The sequence below is a fragment of the Elgaria multicarinata genome, chromosome 3, assembly GCF_023053635.1.
Source record: "Elgaria multicarinata webbii isolate HBS135686 ecotype San Diego chromosome 3, rElgMul1.1.pri, whole genome shotgun sequence".
NCBI lineage: Eukaryota > Metazoa > Chordata > Lepidosauria > Squamata > Anguidae > Elgaria > Elgaria multicarinata.
Window position 1 is genome coordinate 15821674 of NC_086173.1, and position 18925 is coordinate 15840598.

At 48.6% G+C, this 18925-nt stretch overlaps 1 protein-coding gene across 4 annotated transcripts in view; it reads right to left on the bottom strand.

Moving 5' to 3' along the window:
• The window catches only part of FLNA (filamin A), a 90077-nt gene that overhangs the window by 45454 nt on the left and 25698 nt on the right, over positions 1–18925 (bottom strand). For all 4 annotated transcript variants that reach the window (XM_063119353.1, XM_063119356.1, XM_063119354.1 and 1 more), the window contains exons 4-19: positions 18782–18879; positions 18223–18370; positions 17280–17398; positions 17083–17160; positions 16823–16985; positions 12554–12754; positions 11907–12044; positions 9075–9201; positions 7462–7598; positions 6615–6808; positions 5834–5947; positions 5482–5625; positions 4054–4177; positions 2819–2979; positions 2632–2722; positions 881–1050 (exon numbers count right to left, since the gene is read on the bottom strand). In XM_063119353.1, the coding sequence (XP_062975423.1) occupies positions 881–1050; positions 2632–2722; positions 2819–2979; positions 4054–4177; positions 5482–5625; positions 5834–5947; positions 6615–6808; positions 7462–7598; positions 9075–9201; positions 11907–12044; positions 12554–12754; positions 16823–16985; positions 17083–17160; positions 17280–17398; positions 18223–18370; positions 18782–18879 (2207 nt within the window). The remainder of the gene's footprint in view (positions 1–880; positions 1051–2631; positions 2723–2818; positions 2980–4053; positions 4178–5481; positions 5626–5833; positions 5948–6614; positions 6809–7461; positions 7599–9074; positions 9202–11906; positions 12045–12553; positions 12755–16822; positions 16986–17082; positions 17161–17279; positions 17399–18222; positions 18371–18781; positions 18880–18925) is intronic.

An 18925-nucleotide genomic window follows, 5' to 3' on the forward strand; every position in this document is an offset into this window, starting at 1 on the left:
TAGCAGCAAAGGAGCAATTGTCAGCAGATCACAGGTTGAGGGAAGGACTGAAACTCCCCTCTTCCTGCAATCCTGGTGAGTGTGAGTGTGTGTGAAAGAGAGAGACAGACAGACACATAGAGTGTGACAGACAGAGAGAAAGAAACGTGTGGAAGAATGTGTGTGTGTGTGTGTGTGTGTATTACTTACAACACACACACACCTGAGAGAAAAGGGTTTTCCCCACTCACTCGGGCCTTGCATGCCACAAGCCCCACAGGTTCTGCAGCCCTTGACCATTTGCCTGAGGGAACGTGGCCCTTGACTTTAAAGGGTTCCCCTTCCCTGATGTAGAGGCACAGTTAAGTGACAAGAGACCACATCTACAGCCTCCCCCAGACCGTGGTCAGTCACATTTGTAACCTGGGCAGATTTAAGGCCTAGTTTCACTGAGCTGGCAAGCCTGTACCTGGACTGCAATACCTCAGATTTCAGGCAGGGGCTCCCGTAAGTACTCCTCCATATAGGTTAGGACACTTATTTTTATTTATTTATTTATTACATTTATTTCAATTTTTTCTTCCATTGTGGAACTCAAGGTGGCTACATGTGATTCCCAAGTCGTCTCCCTCCAAGCACTGACCAGACCCAGACCTGCTTAGCTTCAGCAAGGTGGCTGCCTCATGTGCCTTCAGACCATGCCCTGGGACCAACCCTACATAAAGGCTATCCAGCATCACCCCATTCTCATGAAGTCACCAAGAACCCTGGGTTCTTATCAGTATTGAGCTAGAAAAGCCCGATCCTAGCTGTGCATTCTGAGCTGAAGTCTATAGCTGATCATGGTGTCAAGTACGTCTGAGCTCTTGAAATCACTTTCTCACCCTCCCCTCCCACTTACCTGCTGAACAGGGGTGTATTTGACGGTATAGGTGTTATCATGGTGATCAATTATTTCAGAGTCTCTTACAGCGTCTCCCTTGGCCGGGCCAGTGAACTGGACATCCAGCTTGGCCTTGCCAGCTGGCTTGGCGTTGACTGTGAAGTAGGTGGGTTTGCCAATCTCCACACCTGCGGGGAGAGAGAGGGATGTTACGAAGGTCTGCCAAGGCCCATAGGATGAGCTCTCTTAACATGCTCCTAAGCACATTGCTTACCCCCTTCCCTCTTGATCTTAACAGTTCAATGCACCCTTTCCCAAGGCCTCCTCTGCACTGCTTGTCACGGTCTGAGCTCTGCCCATTTTGCAAAGTTGGTAGAAACACATTTAAAGCCATCTGTTGCCTTTTGTCAATCACCGACTGGAAACTAGCCAGCTGCCTATTTCAGAGGAATTGTACCTCTCTCTTTTAGCCCTAGATTTCCAATGGGTGTTTGACGAAGTATGTCTCTATAGAGACGGAACAGATCTGGACACAACACTCCCTGGGAAGACCTCTGCTTCTACCCTTGGGCAACAGAAACTGTGGGTAGAGTCTGGCATAAGGGCAGGTCTGCAAGCCAGTTCCAGCACCCACCCCATGCTCTCATAACCTCTCGTTTGGATTACTGCAAGGCGTTATATGTAGGGCGGCCTCTAAAAACGGTCTGCAAACTTCAAATGGTACAAAAAAGAGCAGTACGTTTGCGAACAGGGACTGGTCAACGAGACCACATCACGCCAGTCCTTTTCCAACTTCACTGGCTGCCAGTCCAGGTCCGGGCCTGATTCAAAGTGCTGTTATTAACTTTTAAAGCCCTAAACAGCTTGGGCCAGGCTATCTGAAGGAACATCTCCTCCCATAAGTACCTGCCCGGACCCTAAGGTCATCCTCAGGGGTCCTTCTCCATGAACCCCTGCCAAAGGAAGTGAGGTAGGTGGCTACCAGGAGGAAGGCCTTCTCTACTGTGGCACCCCAGCTGTGGAATGAGCTCCCTAAGGAAGCTCGCCTGGCACCTACACTATAGTCTTTCAGACCTTTTTATTCTCTCAGTATTTTAACAGCCTATAAATTTAATTTTAACTTTGCTGTTTTAAATTTGTATTTCTGCACTGCTGCTGATTTTATCCTGGTTGTGCTTTTATATTGTATTTTATATCATGTTTGACACTGTCTGTTATATACTTTGAATGGTTTTAATTTTTGTGAACCACCCAGGGAGCTACGGCTATTGAGTGGTATAAAAATGCAATAAATAAATAAAGGATGTGGCCTCCAGGGGGAATTACATCATTATTGATTTTATCATCATCATTTGTAAATCATCAGTATTTGTATCGCATACCACTTTGATAATTTCTTTGTTAAGCAGCACATAAATTTATTACTACTACTATTACTAATACTTGTTTGCCAGACCCATCTGTATGGGGTGGGGATGCACTGCTCAAGGTGGGTTGGGATTTTTAGCACAAAGCCCCGCCCCACCAAATTTAACCTGCCCTCACCTCAGTAGCCTTCTACACACAGCAATGCACTGCCCCAGATTCAGAGTCACGTGTAACCTCCCAAGCTTTCAAAGATAGGAAGCACCACGTCCAAACGTACAGCCTGTGGCTGAAGCTCATTCTTCCACACAGACACGAGGGAAGCCGTCTCTGCTCAAGGTTCCAGACTCCCACCCCCAGATCCCACACCAACCCATGCCTGTTCATGGTGCTCCCCAACTCACCACTCCTGTTCAGGCCAGGTCCCTCAGCCTTGACCTTGCTGGCATCATGTGAAGGATCCACTTTGATTCTGATTGGACTGGTGGGGGTGGCCTGCAAGTGAACAGGGAGCAGGTATAAAAATCACGGCCACATCCATTCAGCTTGTCCCCCAACACCCAGATTCTACAGGTGTCACCCAAGTCTTACCTGGTCAGCAAAAAGCACCATGATCGTATAGCTGCCGGCGCCACGGGGCGTGTACTTGACCGTGAAGGTGTCGTTGTCGTTCCGGATGATGTCAAAGTCTATGTCTGCCTCAGCTGGGCCCACAACGCCGGGCGCACACTTTATGCCAATGCTCACGTCACCTTTAAGAAGGGACAAGGATCAGCAAAATGGCAGAAGGAGGGCTGTTTTTATGGGCGCGCGTCTGCTTTAGTACAGCCTGAGCCCAAGTGTGCAGCAAGTAGCCAAACTTGCAGGGGACTGGAAGGGCCAAGTAATTCTAGCCGTACCGCAACCTCTGGTGCAGATTCTGCATTTCTACACACCGCTGAGGCTTTGCTGAACTAGGGGAGAGAGACCTAAGCAGAGGGGCAGGAAAGAGAATACTCAGCATTGTCAGTCAGTTCCTTAGCTGCCAGAGCAGAAAGGGAGGCACAGACAAGGGAAGATGAAGGCTGTTTCTATGCGGCTGTTCAAGATAAGCAGGGCAGCCTGCAGACACAAGATTCTTCTGACCCCCATTAAAAATAGCTTTGACGATTATAGCCACCACAATTTCTACAGCTGCTAGATAAGCCCAAGATTGGTGTATTCCAGCACCCTCACTTCCAACTGGTAAGCAGCGTGCAACATCTACCCATCATTTCTTACAGCAGCCGTTCCCAACTTTGCACTCCCTCACTCCAAATTCATTGGACTACAACTCCCACTATCCCCACCAGCATGCTAGCTGGGGACAGTGGGAGCTGTAGTCCAACACATCTAGAGGGGGTGCCCAGTTGGAAAAGGGTGTCGTATGGACTGCCACTTAGTACAAAAGTTCCAAGGGAAGCTGAAGCCATCAGTAGAGATTTTAGAGCTGTCTAAAATGGTAGCGGCTACAATAAAGCAAGGGACAAGAACCACACGGGCTTCAATACATATGCAGTCTCCAACCATGTGCAGAGGGATAGGCCGAATCCTCACTCCCATGCTGCATCTTCCTCCACTTCTAGCACCTTCCCCAAACTCCATTGGCTTCCATCCAGCTCGGCCATAGCTGTGCTTCCTTTTGGTAACAGCGAGGGGTGGGGCGAGAGAAGATGGCTGGCCTATCAGAGCCGGACCCCCACTCTGGCTAACAGAGCTTGGAGTGTGGGGGGGTGGACACTCTCCTAGGCCTCCATTCCAGATGCAGCACGGCGAGAGATTAGCAGCGCTTCCGTCTCGAGACTCACCTTGCCCGGCTTCTGTGCAGTCTACTGTGAAGTAGGTGGGCTCATGAGCCTTCAAGCCAGTCTTTGCCACACCGGGACCGTACACTTTCACTTTGTTGGGGTGACTGCCAGCTCCAACGTTCACCTAGACAGCAAGAGAGAGAAGCTATTATTGTCTTTGACTTGAGGGAGGGACGCGCCACGAAGTAGGATGTGCCTCATCCAGAGTCGGCACGTGTACCGTAGCGAGATTGTGGGAGTCCGCTGTGGTTACTGAACGGAAACCGTCACCCATTTGTTCCCAGGGCTCCTGCCCTAATGGCAGAGGTGGGCAAGCGGTAGGCGAAAAGACTTGGGAGGACCACAATTCCCATCAATCCTAGCCAGCAGAGCCAAAGGTTAGTGCTGCGGCCTTCCAGATGTTTTGGCCTACACGTTGCCCACCTCTGCCCTAAAGGTCTTAAGAGGGGTCCAACTGCAGTAGCACTGCAGAGAGTGCTCAACCTCCAAGAAAGAAAGAGAGTAACTTTACCACCCTAAGACAGAGTCTTGCGGCAAATTCATTTAGTACGGCACAAGTTTGGGGGGATTCAAGTCCCCTTTGTGCATCTGAAGCGTTATCCTAACCACGCACACGCACACACACACACACACATACACACACACACACACAGAGTTGTTGAAGAGGAAACTGTAGGCAGTGAGGTCTGAGGGAAACGAATGCAAAAAATTCTGAAGGGGTATATTTTCATGGGATTCGGGGGGCGAAGGCATGCCACGGTCCCACGGCTTGGTCCGAGGGTGCATGAGGAACCGCCTCGCGGAAGCTAAACAGGGCTGGGCCTGGTCAGCATTTGGATGGGAAGCCACCCAGAAACCCTAGATGTGCCACCTTGAGGCCCATATTGGAAGAGAGGTGGGATGTGTGTGTGATCATAACATCTGACGCCACAAGCGCATCAGCCCATACCAACAGAACCAGTTTGCAAGGACCTGGCTTAGCTGTAGAGCACTTGGGAAAACGCAGTTCTCTGTGCCGAGCCCACAAACTGGAACCGCTTGCTGGTGGAAAGGCGCATCTGGACTCCGAGCCCTTTGAAGGGCATAAAGACTGATCTCTTCGGGCAGGCCTACCCAGTTGAATTTTAAGATGCCTTTTTAATGGTGTGCTGATTTTAATAATGCACCGGTTTTAAACGTTTGAATTAGTTGTATGTATTTTTTGGTGTTTTTATTTGTGTTGTACCCCGCCTCGATTCAGAGGGAGAGGCGGGTAACAAATATATTATTATTATTATTATTATTATTATTATTATTATTATTTATTACTACTAAGACAATATCTTCTAGCTTTTGTTCTCTGGGAGCATGGATGGTGAACTCCCATCAAGCCATCACACACACACACACACACACACCACTCTGCTTACTGCTGCAGGGGATACTGACCCTGTATGGACTGTTGGGGATGTTGACTCCTCCCCATGACACCATAGCTGTGTGCTTCACGGGCTTCTTGGGCAGGTAGGAGCAGCTGTAGGTGCCGTTGCCATGGTCCTTCACAAAGACGTCCACAGGGGATCCTTCAGAGTCCTGCGATGGAGAAATGGCAGGAGATCAGCTTCCCTTATCCCAACCCTGCCGCGCGGAAACTTCCACACTCATCCTTTAGATCGGTCTTCCCCAACCCAGCAGCCTCCAGACATGCTGAACGGCAACACCCATTATCCCCAGCACATCTGGAGAGCCCTAGCTTGGGGAAGGCCCAGCTAGATAATAGAGGGCAAACGACAACTCTCACCTGTACTTGCACCTTGAGAGGTGCCTTTCCACCGCTCTTGGCGTCCACAGTGAACTCAGCAGGCTTGTTGACCGCAACACCTGTCTTCTCTAGGCCCGGCCCGTGGGCTTTTACCTGGAAAGCGGGATGGGAAAAAGAATCTGAACTGCAAAGCAGCTTCTGCCCTGTTTAGAGACACCATCGTCACTGCAGCCAAAGGCGATGTCAACTGATAAGATACCCGAAGGGACTTGAAAGCAAGCGAAAGCAAATGTCCTTCCGCTTAAGAGGGAGCGGATGGCTTTGGCTGGAATCTGGACACTTTCATATATACAACACTTTGAGGAAGAAGCGTGGCTGCTGCCAAACACACAACTGCATTCGCTTGGGGGAGGCTGCTCCGGTTGAGTTTGCCCAATCCGGTTGCCCAATTCTCATCGAGATTGCGATGGGGAAAGGAACTAGTCGGCAGACAGGAAATCGGAACCAAGGCTGGATAGCCGTTATACGACTGGGACAATTGTAGAGAAACTTGGGGGGTCATGAAGACTTGCAAAAATGAAGACTAGAACCTATGACTCAAGTCTGTTTTCCAAGCGAGCAGATGCTTGCTCCAGATAAGAGCAATTGCTTTAAACCCAGCCTTGAGCAGACACCTCCTGAAGGCACGGCGGCAACCACAGAACCCATGTGGGGCATGTGGTTACCGGTTCTTAGTTGCGCTCCCCTCCCGAAGATCCGTGTGCACGCCACAAAGCGTGCTGTGCAGGTCCCCCTGTTCTCCCACAAGCATCCGACCTACCTTCTCTGGGTGGAAGTCCTTGGGAGCAGCTTTGATCTCTGCCATGAAGGGGCTGAGTTTGATGTCTTCATTGTTGCAGAGCACGTGAACCGCATATTCACCTGGCTCCTGGGGCCAGTAGCGCACATCGCAGGAGCCATCGCCCTTGTCATCACACTCGATCTTGGCCTGCGAGGGGCCCTCCACCGAGAAGCCTGCAAGGGGGGGGCAGGGAGAGGGAGCAAGGGGGCATGGGCAGAAGAGGCAATGAGATCAAGGTTACACTGGCCAATTCCCAGCCACCGGAGAAGAGATACTTATTTGGCTTAAAAATGATAACCCGCCTGCTCATCCTACAGGGGTTTCCAAGGCTGTTTAAAGTATAAATATAGCAAAATGAAAGCCACCAGCAGCTGGGGAACATGGGTGGGAGGGTGCTGTTGCACCACGTCCTGTTTTGTTGGTCCCTGGTCAACAGCTGGTTGGCCCCTGTGTCTGATCCAGCAGGGCTCTTCTAATGTTCATGTAAATCATTTTGACCCTAGAGGTTTGGACAGGCAAGGCAAGGTCAAATGAAGACCCTTCTGAACACAGGCCTAAACCTGTGTTTAGGTCATGGAAGCTCACTGGGTGACTTTGGGCCAGGCAGACTCGCTCAGCCCAGCCTACCTCACAGGGATGTTGTTGTGAGGATAACATGGAGAGGAGGAGGATTATGTATGCCACCTTGGGTTCTTTGGAGGAAAAAAGGCGGGCTATAAATGCAATAAATAAATTCCCTAAGGTAGCGATGCACTCGTGAACACCAGGACTTCCCACCCACGAGCGCAAGACTGTGCTGGGTCCCCTTCCGGCTTTCCCAAATCACCTAGCGTGCCGACGTCATCTCCAATGGCCTCCACCACGAAATCAGCCGACTTGCCCACGACGCCTCCTTCCAAGCCTGGCCCCCAGGCTCGCACCTTCTGGTTTGTGCATTCTGTTCCCACTTTGACCTCAAATGGGCTAGAAGTCAAAAGACAACACACCTTCATGCCACAGGGTCAAATGGCAACAAATCCATCGCCAGGAGCACTTGCATGCTCAGATTTGCCTCAGCAATGCAACCAGTCAGGACAAGAGAATTACTTGCAGCCCGCTCCATCCCCACTCCCCCGCTCCCTGTCATGATGCAGAGCAAGAAAGCCGCAGAATTCTTCTGGATTTTAATTGCATATACTATTTCTTGCATTTCCAGCCTTTATATACCGCTCCACATCTAAACAAATTATTCCCATGGGTTGTATCCCATGTTAGTTCTACCCACTGAAAAGAATGAGACTTAAGCCTCCCAGACTGCAGGACACGGAATAAAGGGCTCAAGTTACAGGAAGCCAGATTCCAGCTGGACATCAGGAAAAACTTCCTAACTGTTAGAGCAGTACGACAATGGAATCAGTTACCTAGGGAGGTCATGGGCTCTCCCACACTAGAGGCATTCAAGAGGCAGCTGGACAACCGTCTGTCAGGGATGCTTTAGGGTGGATTCCTGCATTGAGCAGGGGGTTGGACTCGATGGCCTTGTAGGCCCCTTCCAACTCTGCTATTCTATGATTCTATGATTCTAAGTTCGACTAACAATGGAGATTATAGAGATATAAATTATATTATATTATTTATATACGGTATATATATGTTTTTGAAAGGTGCTTTGTGGGACCCGTTTGTTTAATCTTATCTAGACATTAATCTTACCCAAAGCCGCTGGCAACGTATCAAATACAAGGCAAATATACAGAAAGTAGCCAAACAAACAAGAGTCTTGTGGCACCTTAAAAACTAACAAATTTATTCTGACATAAGTTTTCATTTATTCTGACATAAGTTTTCATGCGCTATACTTCATCAGATGCACAGATAATATGAATATGACCAAATATTGGTAATGAAAATCCAAGGGAAAAAACTAAGATGTGGGACATAAAATACTCTTAAATATAATAAATAAAACGAGCACCCTGCAACTAAATGATCTACCTGAATGCTAAACAAGGAAGGGATTCAAGGAAACAAGGGAAAAGGCCTTCTCAGTGGTGGCCCCCGAATTACGGAACTATCTCCCTGCATTGAGATTGCCAACAGTACCAGGTGAAGACCTTCCTCTTATCTCGAGGCTTTGGCAGCATATGACAAGGTTTTAATCAGGTCCTGGGTTTTCCTTATTGTTGGTCATTTAAAATTGTTTAGATATGCGTGTTTGTGTGTGCGCTGTACATGGGTTTTTATACTATGTATAATGTAATAATCTTCATAAACCGTCCAGAGAGCTTTGGCTATTGGGCGGCATAGAAATGTAATCGATGAACTCCACAGTTCATGATGCCACTTTCACCCTAAGCACGTAACGCTCTCCATCTATTTCCTATTGGCAGAGGCCTATTATAATCCGCTTTCCCTGCTCTCAAGCCTTCTTCCCCCGTGTTTTTATCATCTCAGTCTCACCTGCGGGGAATGTGCTGCCCGCCCCAAGTGATTGTGACCGTGTAGTTGCCAGGCGTGGTGGGGAAGTATTCAAAACCGTAGACTCCGTCACCCAGATCCTTCTGCTTGACACGTTCCTCCATCCCTTCTGTGGAGAGAGATTGGGGTGGTTGAGCAGGGCCGGCCCTACTGTTAGACACAAAGTGAAGCAGTTGCCTCAGGCAGCTAACTTGGGACATGGTGAAAAAGGCAGCAAATTGTTATTTAACTGTTGATATTATTTTTTACTGCTAGGGAAGGAGAGAGACACTTGTGTGATTTTCTGCCTCAGTTATTTTCCAGTCATAACAACTTGGCCAGCCTCGGGCAGCATGCACCTTGACTTGAAAGAAGGGTACCATTTGTTGCTCTGCTTCAGGCAGCAAAATCTCTTAGGCCAGGAACTGTGGCTGAGGGAGACAGGCATCCATCCATACAGAGGAAGTTAAAAAAACACCTCCATGTATTTGCCAGCCTATCGTTTACCACAGAAAAACCTCATGTGTGGACTCGATGGTCTGTTGTGTAGGAGCAAGTCCAACACTGCTACCAGGGAGACCTGGGTTCGAATGCCCACTTACCAAGCGAACTTGAGCCAGTCACTATCCCACAACCCCACCCCATATTCTTCAAGGATAAAATGGGAGTCAGTTCCCATCTACACTACCCTGAGCTCTTTGGAAAAAGAAGGGCAGGGTACGGCGGTGAAGAGGGCATGAGAAGCAGCTCATCGCAGGTTGGCATTGCGATGCCACCAAGGTCATCCTCACTCTGGCAGGGAGGGGAGGTTGATGGGTACGACCCACTCACCCCCTCAGTCCCCGAGAGATGCTTGCTTGTGCTTCCGTGGGAACTGTGGCCTTTGCTTACCCCCATGCCCCATGAGAGGTGCCTAAGATCACACAGGCCTCACACAGACACACCTGCAGCTAGCCCAGGCACAGCTTGCTATGTGGCAAGCCAAGCATTCCGGATGTGGTCGCATTCCTCACTGACAACAGCCAGTGGGTTCTTTGGGTTCTTTGTAGGATGGAGCCCCCAGGCGAATAAACTGCAGCTACGTTCTCAAGATTTTTATCTTCCAGCCAGGAGAGATCATGTTTGTTGGCTCTAACAAAAGTCTGGGGCTCCTCAGGCCTGCCTCAGGCCTAGTTGCCCAACCTGGCTTTGAATTGTGTGCGGTTTGAACCCAGGGTTACAACTGTCAAATCCAGCACCCCCATCATTCATGTACTCCACTTCCAGCTTAGACAAGATCCCATTATGCTCTTTAGCAGCAGCGCAGAGCCACGGCTGGCCACATAGGAGCCGCCCTGCCATCCAACCCCAACTCTGTTACACCTCCCAATAGCTGACTGCTTTGTTTCTTTGGCTCGCAACATCTCCTTTCTTGTACCAAAGTTCAAATATCCAAGATGAGCACCCTCCTACACTTCAGATACGCTTGTGTTAGGAGGAACTGCCTGCCATGAGACTCAAGGATTTAAAATTGCCCATAGGCAAACGATGGGGCTGAGGTTTCTAGCGTTTGCACATCAGGCGCAAACAGGCAGGGGAGAAGACATTGGCCTTGTTCAGAAGACGCCTTAAACCACGGCTCTAACCACAGTGAATAAGCCTTTTTGCTTTATTCACCGTGGCTAAAGCCATGGCCTAAGGCATCTTCTGAACAGGGCCAGCGTTAAGTTTTACCACCAAAGGCTGCTGTCTTTAAGGCACTTCAAACTTCTATCCCCTCGCCAGGCACTCTCCCTCTCTAGGCCAAGTTCTGCTTGGTTTTAACTATGTTAACAGCACCATACTCAGTCTCGTTTCCTAGGTCCATCTCAGGGCCAGCAATGGCAAGAAGCTGTAGGATTAAACAGAACATGCCTAGTAGCTCCCATATTTCAAGGTGCTAAGCTAGCTGCATCCAACTAAGGCTCTTAAAGCCTCTGCCATGAGGCAAGAGTTACTCTGTGTGGCCTTTAGGAAGGGCCAGCGTGCTCTTGCCTATTCTGGAGCAGCCTGTAGTGGCAATTCTCCATCACCTGCAGTGGGAAAGCTAGTCTGTCCCTACAAGAAGGATCTACACAAGCTGGTAAACCAGTGGAGTCGGAGCGATCACGGCACCAACAAGTTGCTGACATAAGAGAATCAAGAGCTATCAAGTTAAAGAAAGCCAGATTCCAGCTGGACATCAGGAAAAACTTCCTGACTGTTAAGAGCAGTAAGGCAATGGAATCAGTTACCTAGGGAGGTTGTGGGCTCTCCCACACTAGAGGCCTTCAAAAGGCAGCTGGACAACCGTCTGTCAGGGATGCTTTAGGGTGGATTCCTGCATTGAGCAGGAACTGGACTCGATGGCCTTGTAGGCCCCTTCCAACTCTACTATTCTATGAATCTATCTAACAAATGTTCAAGGCCACCGCTCAGCCCTCTTCTATTCAGAAGCACATCTGGGCATGCACTAACTCAACCTTCCCCAACCTGGTGCCCTCCAGATGTTTTGGACTCCAATTCCCATCAGCCCAGGCAGCATGGCCAATGGTCAGGAATGCTGGGAGTTATAGTCAAAGACATCTGAAGACTACCAGACTGAGAAAGGGTTCAGTAGCCAGTTGGGCTTTGCCATACATGATTTGCTTCCCAAAGGGGCAACACCAACCAGCACATGTGAAATGCAACTGGGCACAGAATATCCAGAGACAGGAATCAGAGACCACTGCTTCCAGGTCAAAGGGTAGGGCTTCCAGGTAAGTGCAAGTCCTGCCACCAACCTCATCTTCAAGGCAAATCATTGGTAAGGAAGTACGCACACACAGAGAAACTTACTTGGGCCTTTTACTATGACCTTCAGCTCTCCACTGCCAGCGCCTTTGGTATAGACCTTGAAGTCCGCCGTCTCCTTCACCCGGACACCCTTGGGTTGCAAGCCTCTGCCCACGGCCCGACAGGCGCTGGGGTTGCATGCTGCAGCAGCAGAGAGGGGAAAGAGGGTGAGCAAGACAACCATTCCCACCCAGTTTCTCTCTAGAGCCAGATGAGATGCCCGGATTTCCAACCAGACAGGTCTTTGCTGTCATTAATGTGCCGGGCCTTCCGTTAGCTCCCCTACCACGAAAGGGGCTGACGGGCGAGAGTTGAAGCCAAGCGGGCCGCCCTCCGTGGACAGAACTGACATGCACCCTGGCCACAGAACCCCACCCGCCCCTGCAGCATGAAATACCATTGGCCCCGGGTCCAGGCGCCGAGCAGCCGGGGAGGAGATGAGTGTCGGCAGAGATCCAGGGCTCTTCAGAGAAGAGAGGACAGAGCAGAGGAGAGCTGGCCAGACAGGAGGAGGTAGGCAGAGAGGAGAGGACAGAGGTTAGCGCAGGACAGAGCATCAACCCCTTCCGGCCACAAAGAGGAAACCAAGCAGAGGCAGTGGGGGTAAAGGGCAAGAGAGGCCCTTCTGACGAGCCCAGCCGGAGGCTCACCCTGGCCCACGGTGACCGTGTAGGGGCTGCGAGGGATGGGGATCCCGCCAAAGGTGATGTAGATGGTGTAGGTGCCCTCCAGCGTGGGCTTGTAGGTGCAGCGGTACGTGCTGTTGCCTTTATCTTCCAGTTGCTGCTCCACGGTCCCTTTCTTGCCAGTGGGGTCTTGGATGATGACCTCGATTTCCCCAACCCCTGCACCTATTTGGGGGGCGGTGGGGAGATAAAGACACAGAGGTCACATGGGTTGTTCTCTTGCGTAACTATCAGAATCCAGCTAGAGCAGCCTTCATGCTGGCTGGGGCATGTTGGGAGTCGGAGTCCAGCACGACTGGAGGGCCTCAGGGTGGGGAAGGGCTGAGTTACAGCAAGATTTTTATATGGATCAAGAACACATTCAAATGGTTTTAAGGACTCCCTGCCTCATACTAAAGAGAAAGTGGCGGCAGATCACAGCTACGACAGGTCCTGGTTTTCTCCGTGGCAGCTCCCAACCACAGCTGCCTTCGTTTCAGCACAAAGCTACTTTTTCCTCGCACCCAGAAACAAGTGGGCTCTGTTAAGCTCAGCCCTGGAGCTGCAGGCTCAAATCCTATCGCGTTCCAGTGGAATCAGGCACAGCACCTCTGGAACAGCCTTCCCCAACCTGGTGCTCTCCAGATGTTTTTAAGGCGACAAAGGCCGACATTCCTGGCCATTGGCCATGCTGGCTGGAGCTGATGGGAGTTGAAGTCCAAAACCTCTGGAAGGGACAAGATTTGGGAAGGCTGCTCTAACCTCCATCTTAAAAGGCAGCTTTGTGTATGGAATGTTCTATGGACATTGGACTCCTGGGAATCACACCTTTATAAAGTAAACTTTTCAGCCTTCCATTTCCAAGTAGATGCCAGTTTCCAGAGGTCAGCGCATGTCCACTGACCTTCTACCAGTCGCAAGCATCAAGCTTATGCAAAAAGTATGTATTGTTTTTTGGGGTGCAGAATCGTTAAGATACTTCCTACTTCCCTAATTCCAAGGACACGCAACAACCCCCGTCAGGAGACCGCTGAATGTAAACCCTTGTGTCAAGACTGATGCTCTGTCTCAGTTAAGCCAGGGACCCGGCCCATTTTAAAATGTGTATTCTGGGAGGAATATGATAGTTTCGATCTGACAACACCAGTGATAATTCTTGCACAATTGGCTTGGAGGAAAAGAGTTTGGAACGGCTGAATAGGGGATCCAAGCTGTAAAGTCTATTTTGGATTTGGATGCTGCTAATAGAACACACTGTCAAACGCAAAGTGGGACAGATCTTCAACACAGCTAATCTCAAGTGGAATATGGCAGGGGAAGGGATTACTGTGTATATATTATACATTCCTACGCTAAGTGCAGAACTTTATCCTGGGTGCTTGAGGAGCTTGGTTTTTCTTTAAATGAAAACCAAGATCCTAGCCCATACTGGTGCAAATATATGTGTGACCATATGGGCAGTGCGTAGTGCGAACCTAAATCCAGTAGGGTGGACTAGAGATGTGAAGGCCTGGAAAACCCCTGGAAAAAATAGGGAAATGTTTTTCCCCGAAGGCTTTTTTGTTTCCCCCTCAAAAAATTGAAAAAAAACCAAAGAAAAATGGATTATGGGATGTTTTATTTTAGCACGATGAATAAAATGTTTAAGACAAGGTGTTCATATATTTACTTCTCTAAATGATTTATAAAAACTATGTACAGTATCAGATTATTACAATTACTGTGCACCGAGGACAAGCAAGTCCTAGGTTGCAAACTAAGACTACAATTCTCAAATGCAAGGGCAAGATGCATTTCTGCCTCTAGGGGGCAGCACTGCCATTGAAGTAGAGACTGAAACGAATAGTGATAGCTATAACTTAGAAAATGAGTCTGATTAAATTTCATGCATATTCATTGAATCTTGGTCCCCCTTTTTTCTCAGTTCTTTTTATGGGAATGGGGGCTTTATGTCTGCTTGACACTATGGAGGACTAGCAGAGACATAACTAATTTTCTTTATTACTCATGTTGATGGTTTCTTCTGCTGTTGTTGTTTTAAATTGGTTTTTTGCCTGCTCCTCATAAACTGGCAAAACCAAAGAGGTTCCATACAGTTCAGGTGTTCCTAACAGTTCAGAAACTTGTAGCTCCATTTATTACCCCCAAAAGTAAAAATTTTAAAAAGTAAATTCAATTTGTAATAATTGTTTGAATACACTGTACTTTTAACATACCAAATGTAATAATTTTATGCCAAACCAACTTGGACATAATTACATTTTATGTTCCTAAAGTAACAAAGTGACTTTCAATCTGTAAGAAGTGCTAATATTGCATTATTTCAATTTTTCCGAAAATTTCCGTTTCCCCCCCAAAAAACCCGGGGAAAAAAACGTTTTTCCCGCCATGGCTTCAAAATTTCTGGAAATTTTACAGCTCTAAGGGTGACTGAAGATTTCCCGTGGAAAAGGTGTGTCCTGCTTAGCTCCTCCATGGCTAATAGAACCATAAAAGAGACACATTATAACATTTTGCTTCATTTACATAATTTACACAGGTAGCAAAGCTTGGGCTTTTGGGGATAGCCTTTTAAAAACCAGAATTAAACTTGTCTTGAGCTCACCATTTATACTACTTCACTATATTCCGTGCCTACTGCCTCCACTAGATATACAAAGTCAACCACCTAGCGATTAAAGCTGTTTAAGAATGTTCTGACACATAGTTTGCAGTTGGCTTTTAAGCCCGGGGGAACAGTGCTGTGAAGCTCCCTGTTCCTCAACTCTGTATGTTTTGTTTCAAGCTTCGCTCTGGCTCATGGTCAGACCCATTTTTGAAAGCAAAAATTGTATATGGAGGCCTGCTTTGATACAGTGACTGTGGGATGCAAGTTCTGCTCTATTTAGCACCGGCCAGGCTTCAGCTGGGATTTAACTAGAGAGGTTCATGCTTCAAAGATGAAGCCAGTGATTCCACATAGATGGCTTACGCAGCAGCTAATTTTTGACAGTGCTCATCTTCAGCCTCCGATGATTCAAAGGAGGCTGTGCAACAGCCAGTTATGTATAAAAAGCAACACCAAGACAAGAGATCAATTGTTTGCCAAGGGCTATTGGGACAAGGAAATCGTGGTTCTTTTCCCTTCAGGCAAAAGCCAAAGTTTCAAGCCAGGTAAGTAAAGAAACCGGTTCCTAGGAGGCTGACATTCTTGGGGTAGCTAGGAGTCGCAGGGATGACTGATCTCATCCAAATACTGCTGTGTATTCTGCATCATTGTTTGATTTTATATCCTGCCAAGTTCAATAAGATATCACAAGGTAGCTTAGAATCTCCAGTGACTTATGAGCAGGGAAGATTAGCTCACATGCTTAGAAGGAACCATGTAAATGTGGATCCCTTAATATTGAGGAAAGTTTGGGTCCTTCTCTCCCTTTCTACTCCACAGTATGCTGGTCAAAATAGGCATAATGTTGGCTAGAGGTAATCCAGCCACTCCCTATAAATGGAGGCTCATGTACTGTAGTAAAGGCAACAGATGCCAGCTGGAAAGTCCCAAGTTCAAATCTCACTTCACCGGTTAGCCTTGAGCCAGCACCTCAGTCACAATAACCTCCTCTTGACATTCTCTGCAATTCTTGCAAGAAACACGTATGAAGCATTGAACACTTAAAAGTGCTACATCAGCCTTCCCCAGCCTGGTGTCCTCCAGGTGCTTTGAACTCCCGTAAGACCTAGCCAATGGTCAGGAATGCTGGGAGATGTAGTTCAAAACATCCAGAAGGTACTGGGTTAGGGAAAGCTGTGCTACATAAACTCCAGCTACCGTTTCTAACTTGAAAGCCTTACCCAAATCTCAACACACTGGCCCATCTTCACAGACACACTTGAAAGCATGAAAGCTAGAAACATTCGACATATATGCAGTGTTAAAGCTCCCAATGCCATTAACTCAATCCATTCTGAGAGATGTCTTTCAGAGATAAAATTATTCATTGCTTTAAAAGCCTTCAAATTCGAAAGGAGAGGTGGTCAGGAAATAGATCTCCAGATTTTTTCGGACTTCAACTCCCAGCATTCTTCACCATTGGCCATGCTGGCAAGGACCTCTGGGAGTTGAAGTCAAAACGTCTGGAGATGTACCACTCTTCTAAGGCAGGCTTTGAGCAAGCCAATGCACCTATAACATTTCCTGCCCAGGCTACTATCTGTCTAGGATCAACAGGCCCTCCTCCATCCACCACCCTCTCAGCCCCATCCACCACCACCACTGACCAGCAGTGAAGATCTCAAAGTAGGTGGTCTTGTTGGCAATGTTGCCCATGGGCTCCAGGCCTGGGCCCTGGGCAGTGACCTTGCTGGCGTCTCCATGCGATTTGTCCACGTTCACATCAAACGGGCTCTTGGCTATGTGCTGCCCTGCAAATAGCACCGTTACCTGGAGTAGAAGAGAAGAAAGCCAAAAGTCAACATGGAGAACAAGGCCCCGCTCTAGGATCTCATTCCACTCAGCTACGCTCAGTAAAGACTCTTACCTTGTGGATGCCTGTCACCTTGGGCACATACCACACTGAGAATGTCCGATTCTTGTCGTTGTTGGCAATCACCTTGGCCTAGAAGACAGGGGGCATTATGCCGTGGCTGCTGTTGCACCCCCCATGGGTCCCTCAACTCCCCCACCTTATTCCCAGCCAGCCTGACCTTCTCCCTACATGCTCCGCAAAGTACTCACTTCTTCACGATGCCCAGCGGGGTCCTCAACATAGACCAACACTTCTCCCTGGCCAGCACTGATGGTTTCTACTGTGAACTCAGCCTTCTTCTTCACCATGTTGCCTGTGGGCTCAATGCCTGAAATAACCAGAGGCAGAAGTGACTGTACTGCCCTGCTGCCTTGGGGTCATAGAATCACAGAACAGTGGAGTTGGAAGGGACCTAAAAGGCCATCAAGTCCAACCCCCTGCTCAATGCAGGGTCACTGACTCCAGAGCCAGTATAGCACAGCGGCCAGAAGACCTTGGTCAAAAACACATCTCAACTGTAAGCACAACCAAGAATGCAATCCTACGCAGGTTTAAGTCAGAAAAGAAGTCCGACAATTCCCAGCATTCTCCAGCCAGAAAGAAGTCCTACAACTCCCAGCATTCCCCAGCCAACATGGCTAGCTGGGGCATGCTGGGAGTTGTAGGACATTTTCTGGCTAAACATGCATAGGATTGCACCCGGAGTGGCCTTAGGCAAGGACACACACACACACACCTGTGTACCCTCTACTCTACATCTACAAGATTATCTAGACCAGGGGTATGGCCCTCCTGTTCTCTTGACCTACAACTCCCTCAGCCCTTGCCAGCATAACCAATGGTGAAGGATCATGGGAGTTGGAAGCCAAAACATCTAGAAGGCCACATGTTGCCCACCCCTAATCAAGAGGAAGGATTCCGATATTCTATAATTGCCAGGAGTTGCTGAACATCCCTTCTGAGCTCCTCCATGCCTAGATCTTGCTATAGGCATAAGATTGGAGTCCAACACATCTGGAAAGGACCAAGTTATGTTCAAATAAGTTAACTTAACAGATACTACAGAGAAAGTGACCATCACAGGGTAATCATGAGCATGTATCAACAAGTTTTTCAAGCACTATGATCTTCGTCTTCTATGCCTCAACTCACCTGGGCCATAAGCTCTGGCTTTCTTAGGGTTCAGCTTGGGCCTGAGGGGGGCTCCTGGCTTTAGCTTGGCTTTGGGGAATTGGGAGAGGTATGTCATGACAGAGTGCTCATCCACATTGGGATCCACAATCTCTTCAGGAGTGATCACCTACAGAGGAGAAAGAAGATGAAATAGCTGTAGAGGACAGAGCTCTGCACAGCACACCCAAGGCCAAAGTGGTTAGATGCAGGACCAACATGAGACAGCCCCCCGTGAAATTGGGTTTTGTTTTCTATGGCAAACTTCTAGCCCTTAAAGCCTGCACCAAATATCTGGGGGGGGGGAATCCAAGTTGGAGTGTGTGTGTGCGTGCGTGCGTGCGTGCGTGCGTGTGTATGAGAGAGAGAGAGAGAGAGAGAGAGAGAGAGAGAGGGAGGACAATGTTCCAACCCTCTGCCCTGCTTACTGCCCCTTCCTTGGTTGATTTTTTTAAAAAATGGCCAATATTAGCATCATTTAAAGCAGAATTCAGCTTAGTGAAGATTTGTGTACTGCACAGGCCAAGTATTAGCTACTCACCTGTGGGATGCCAAGCCAGTCATCAGCTTGCTGCATGGCCTCCCGGGCGTTGTTGACAGGCTTGCTAGCGTCCCATGAATCCCAGTCGGGGCAAAGACCTATTTGGAGAGAGTTCCCATCCCCCCATTAACCACAGGCAGTAGA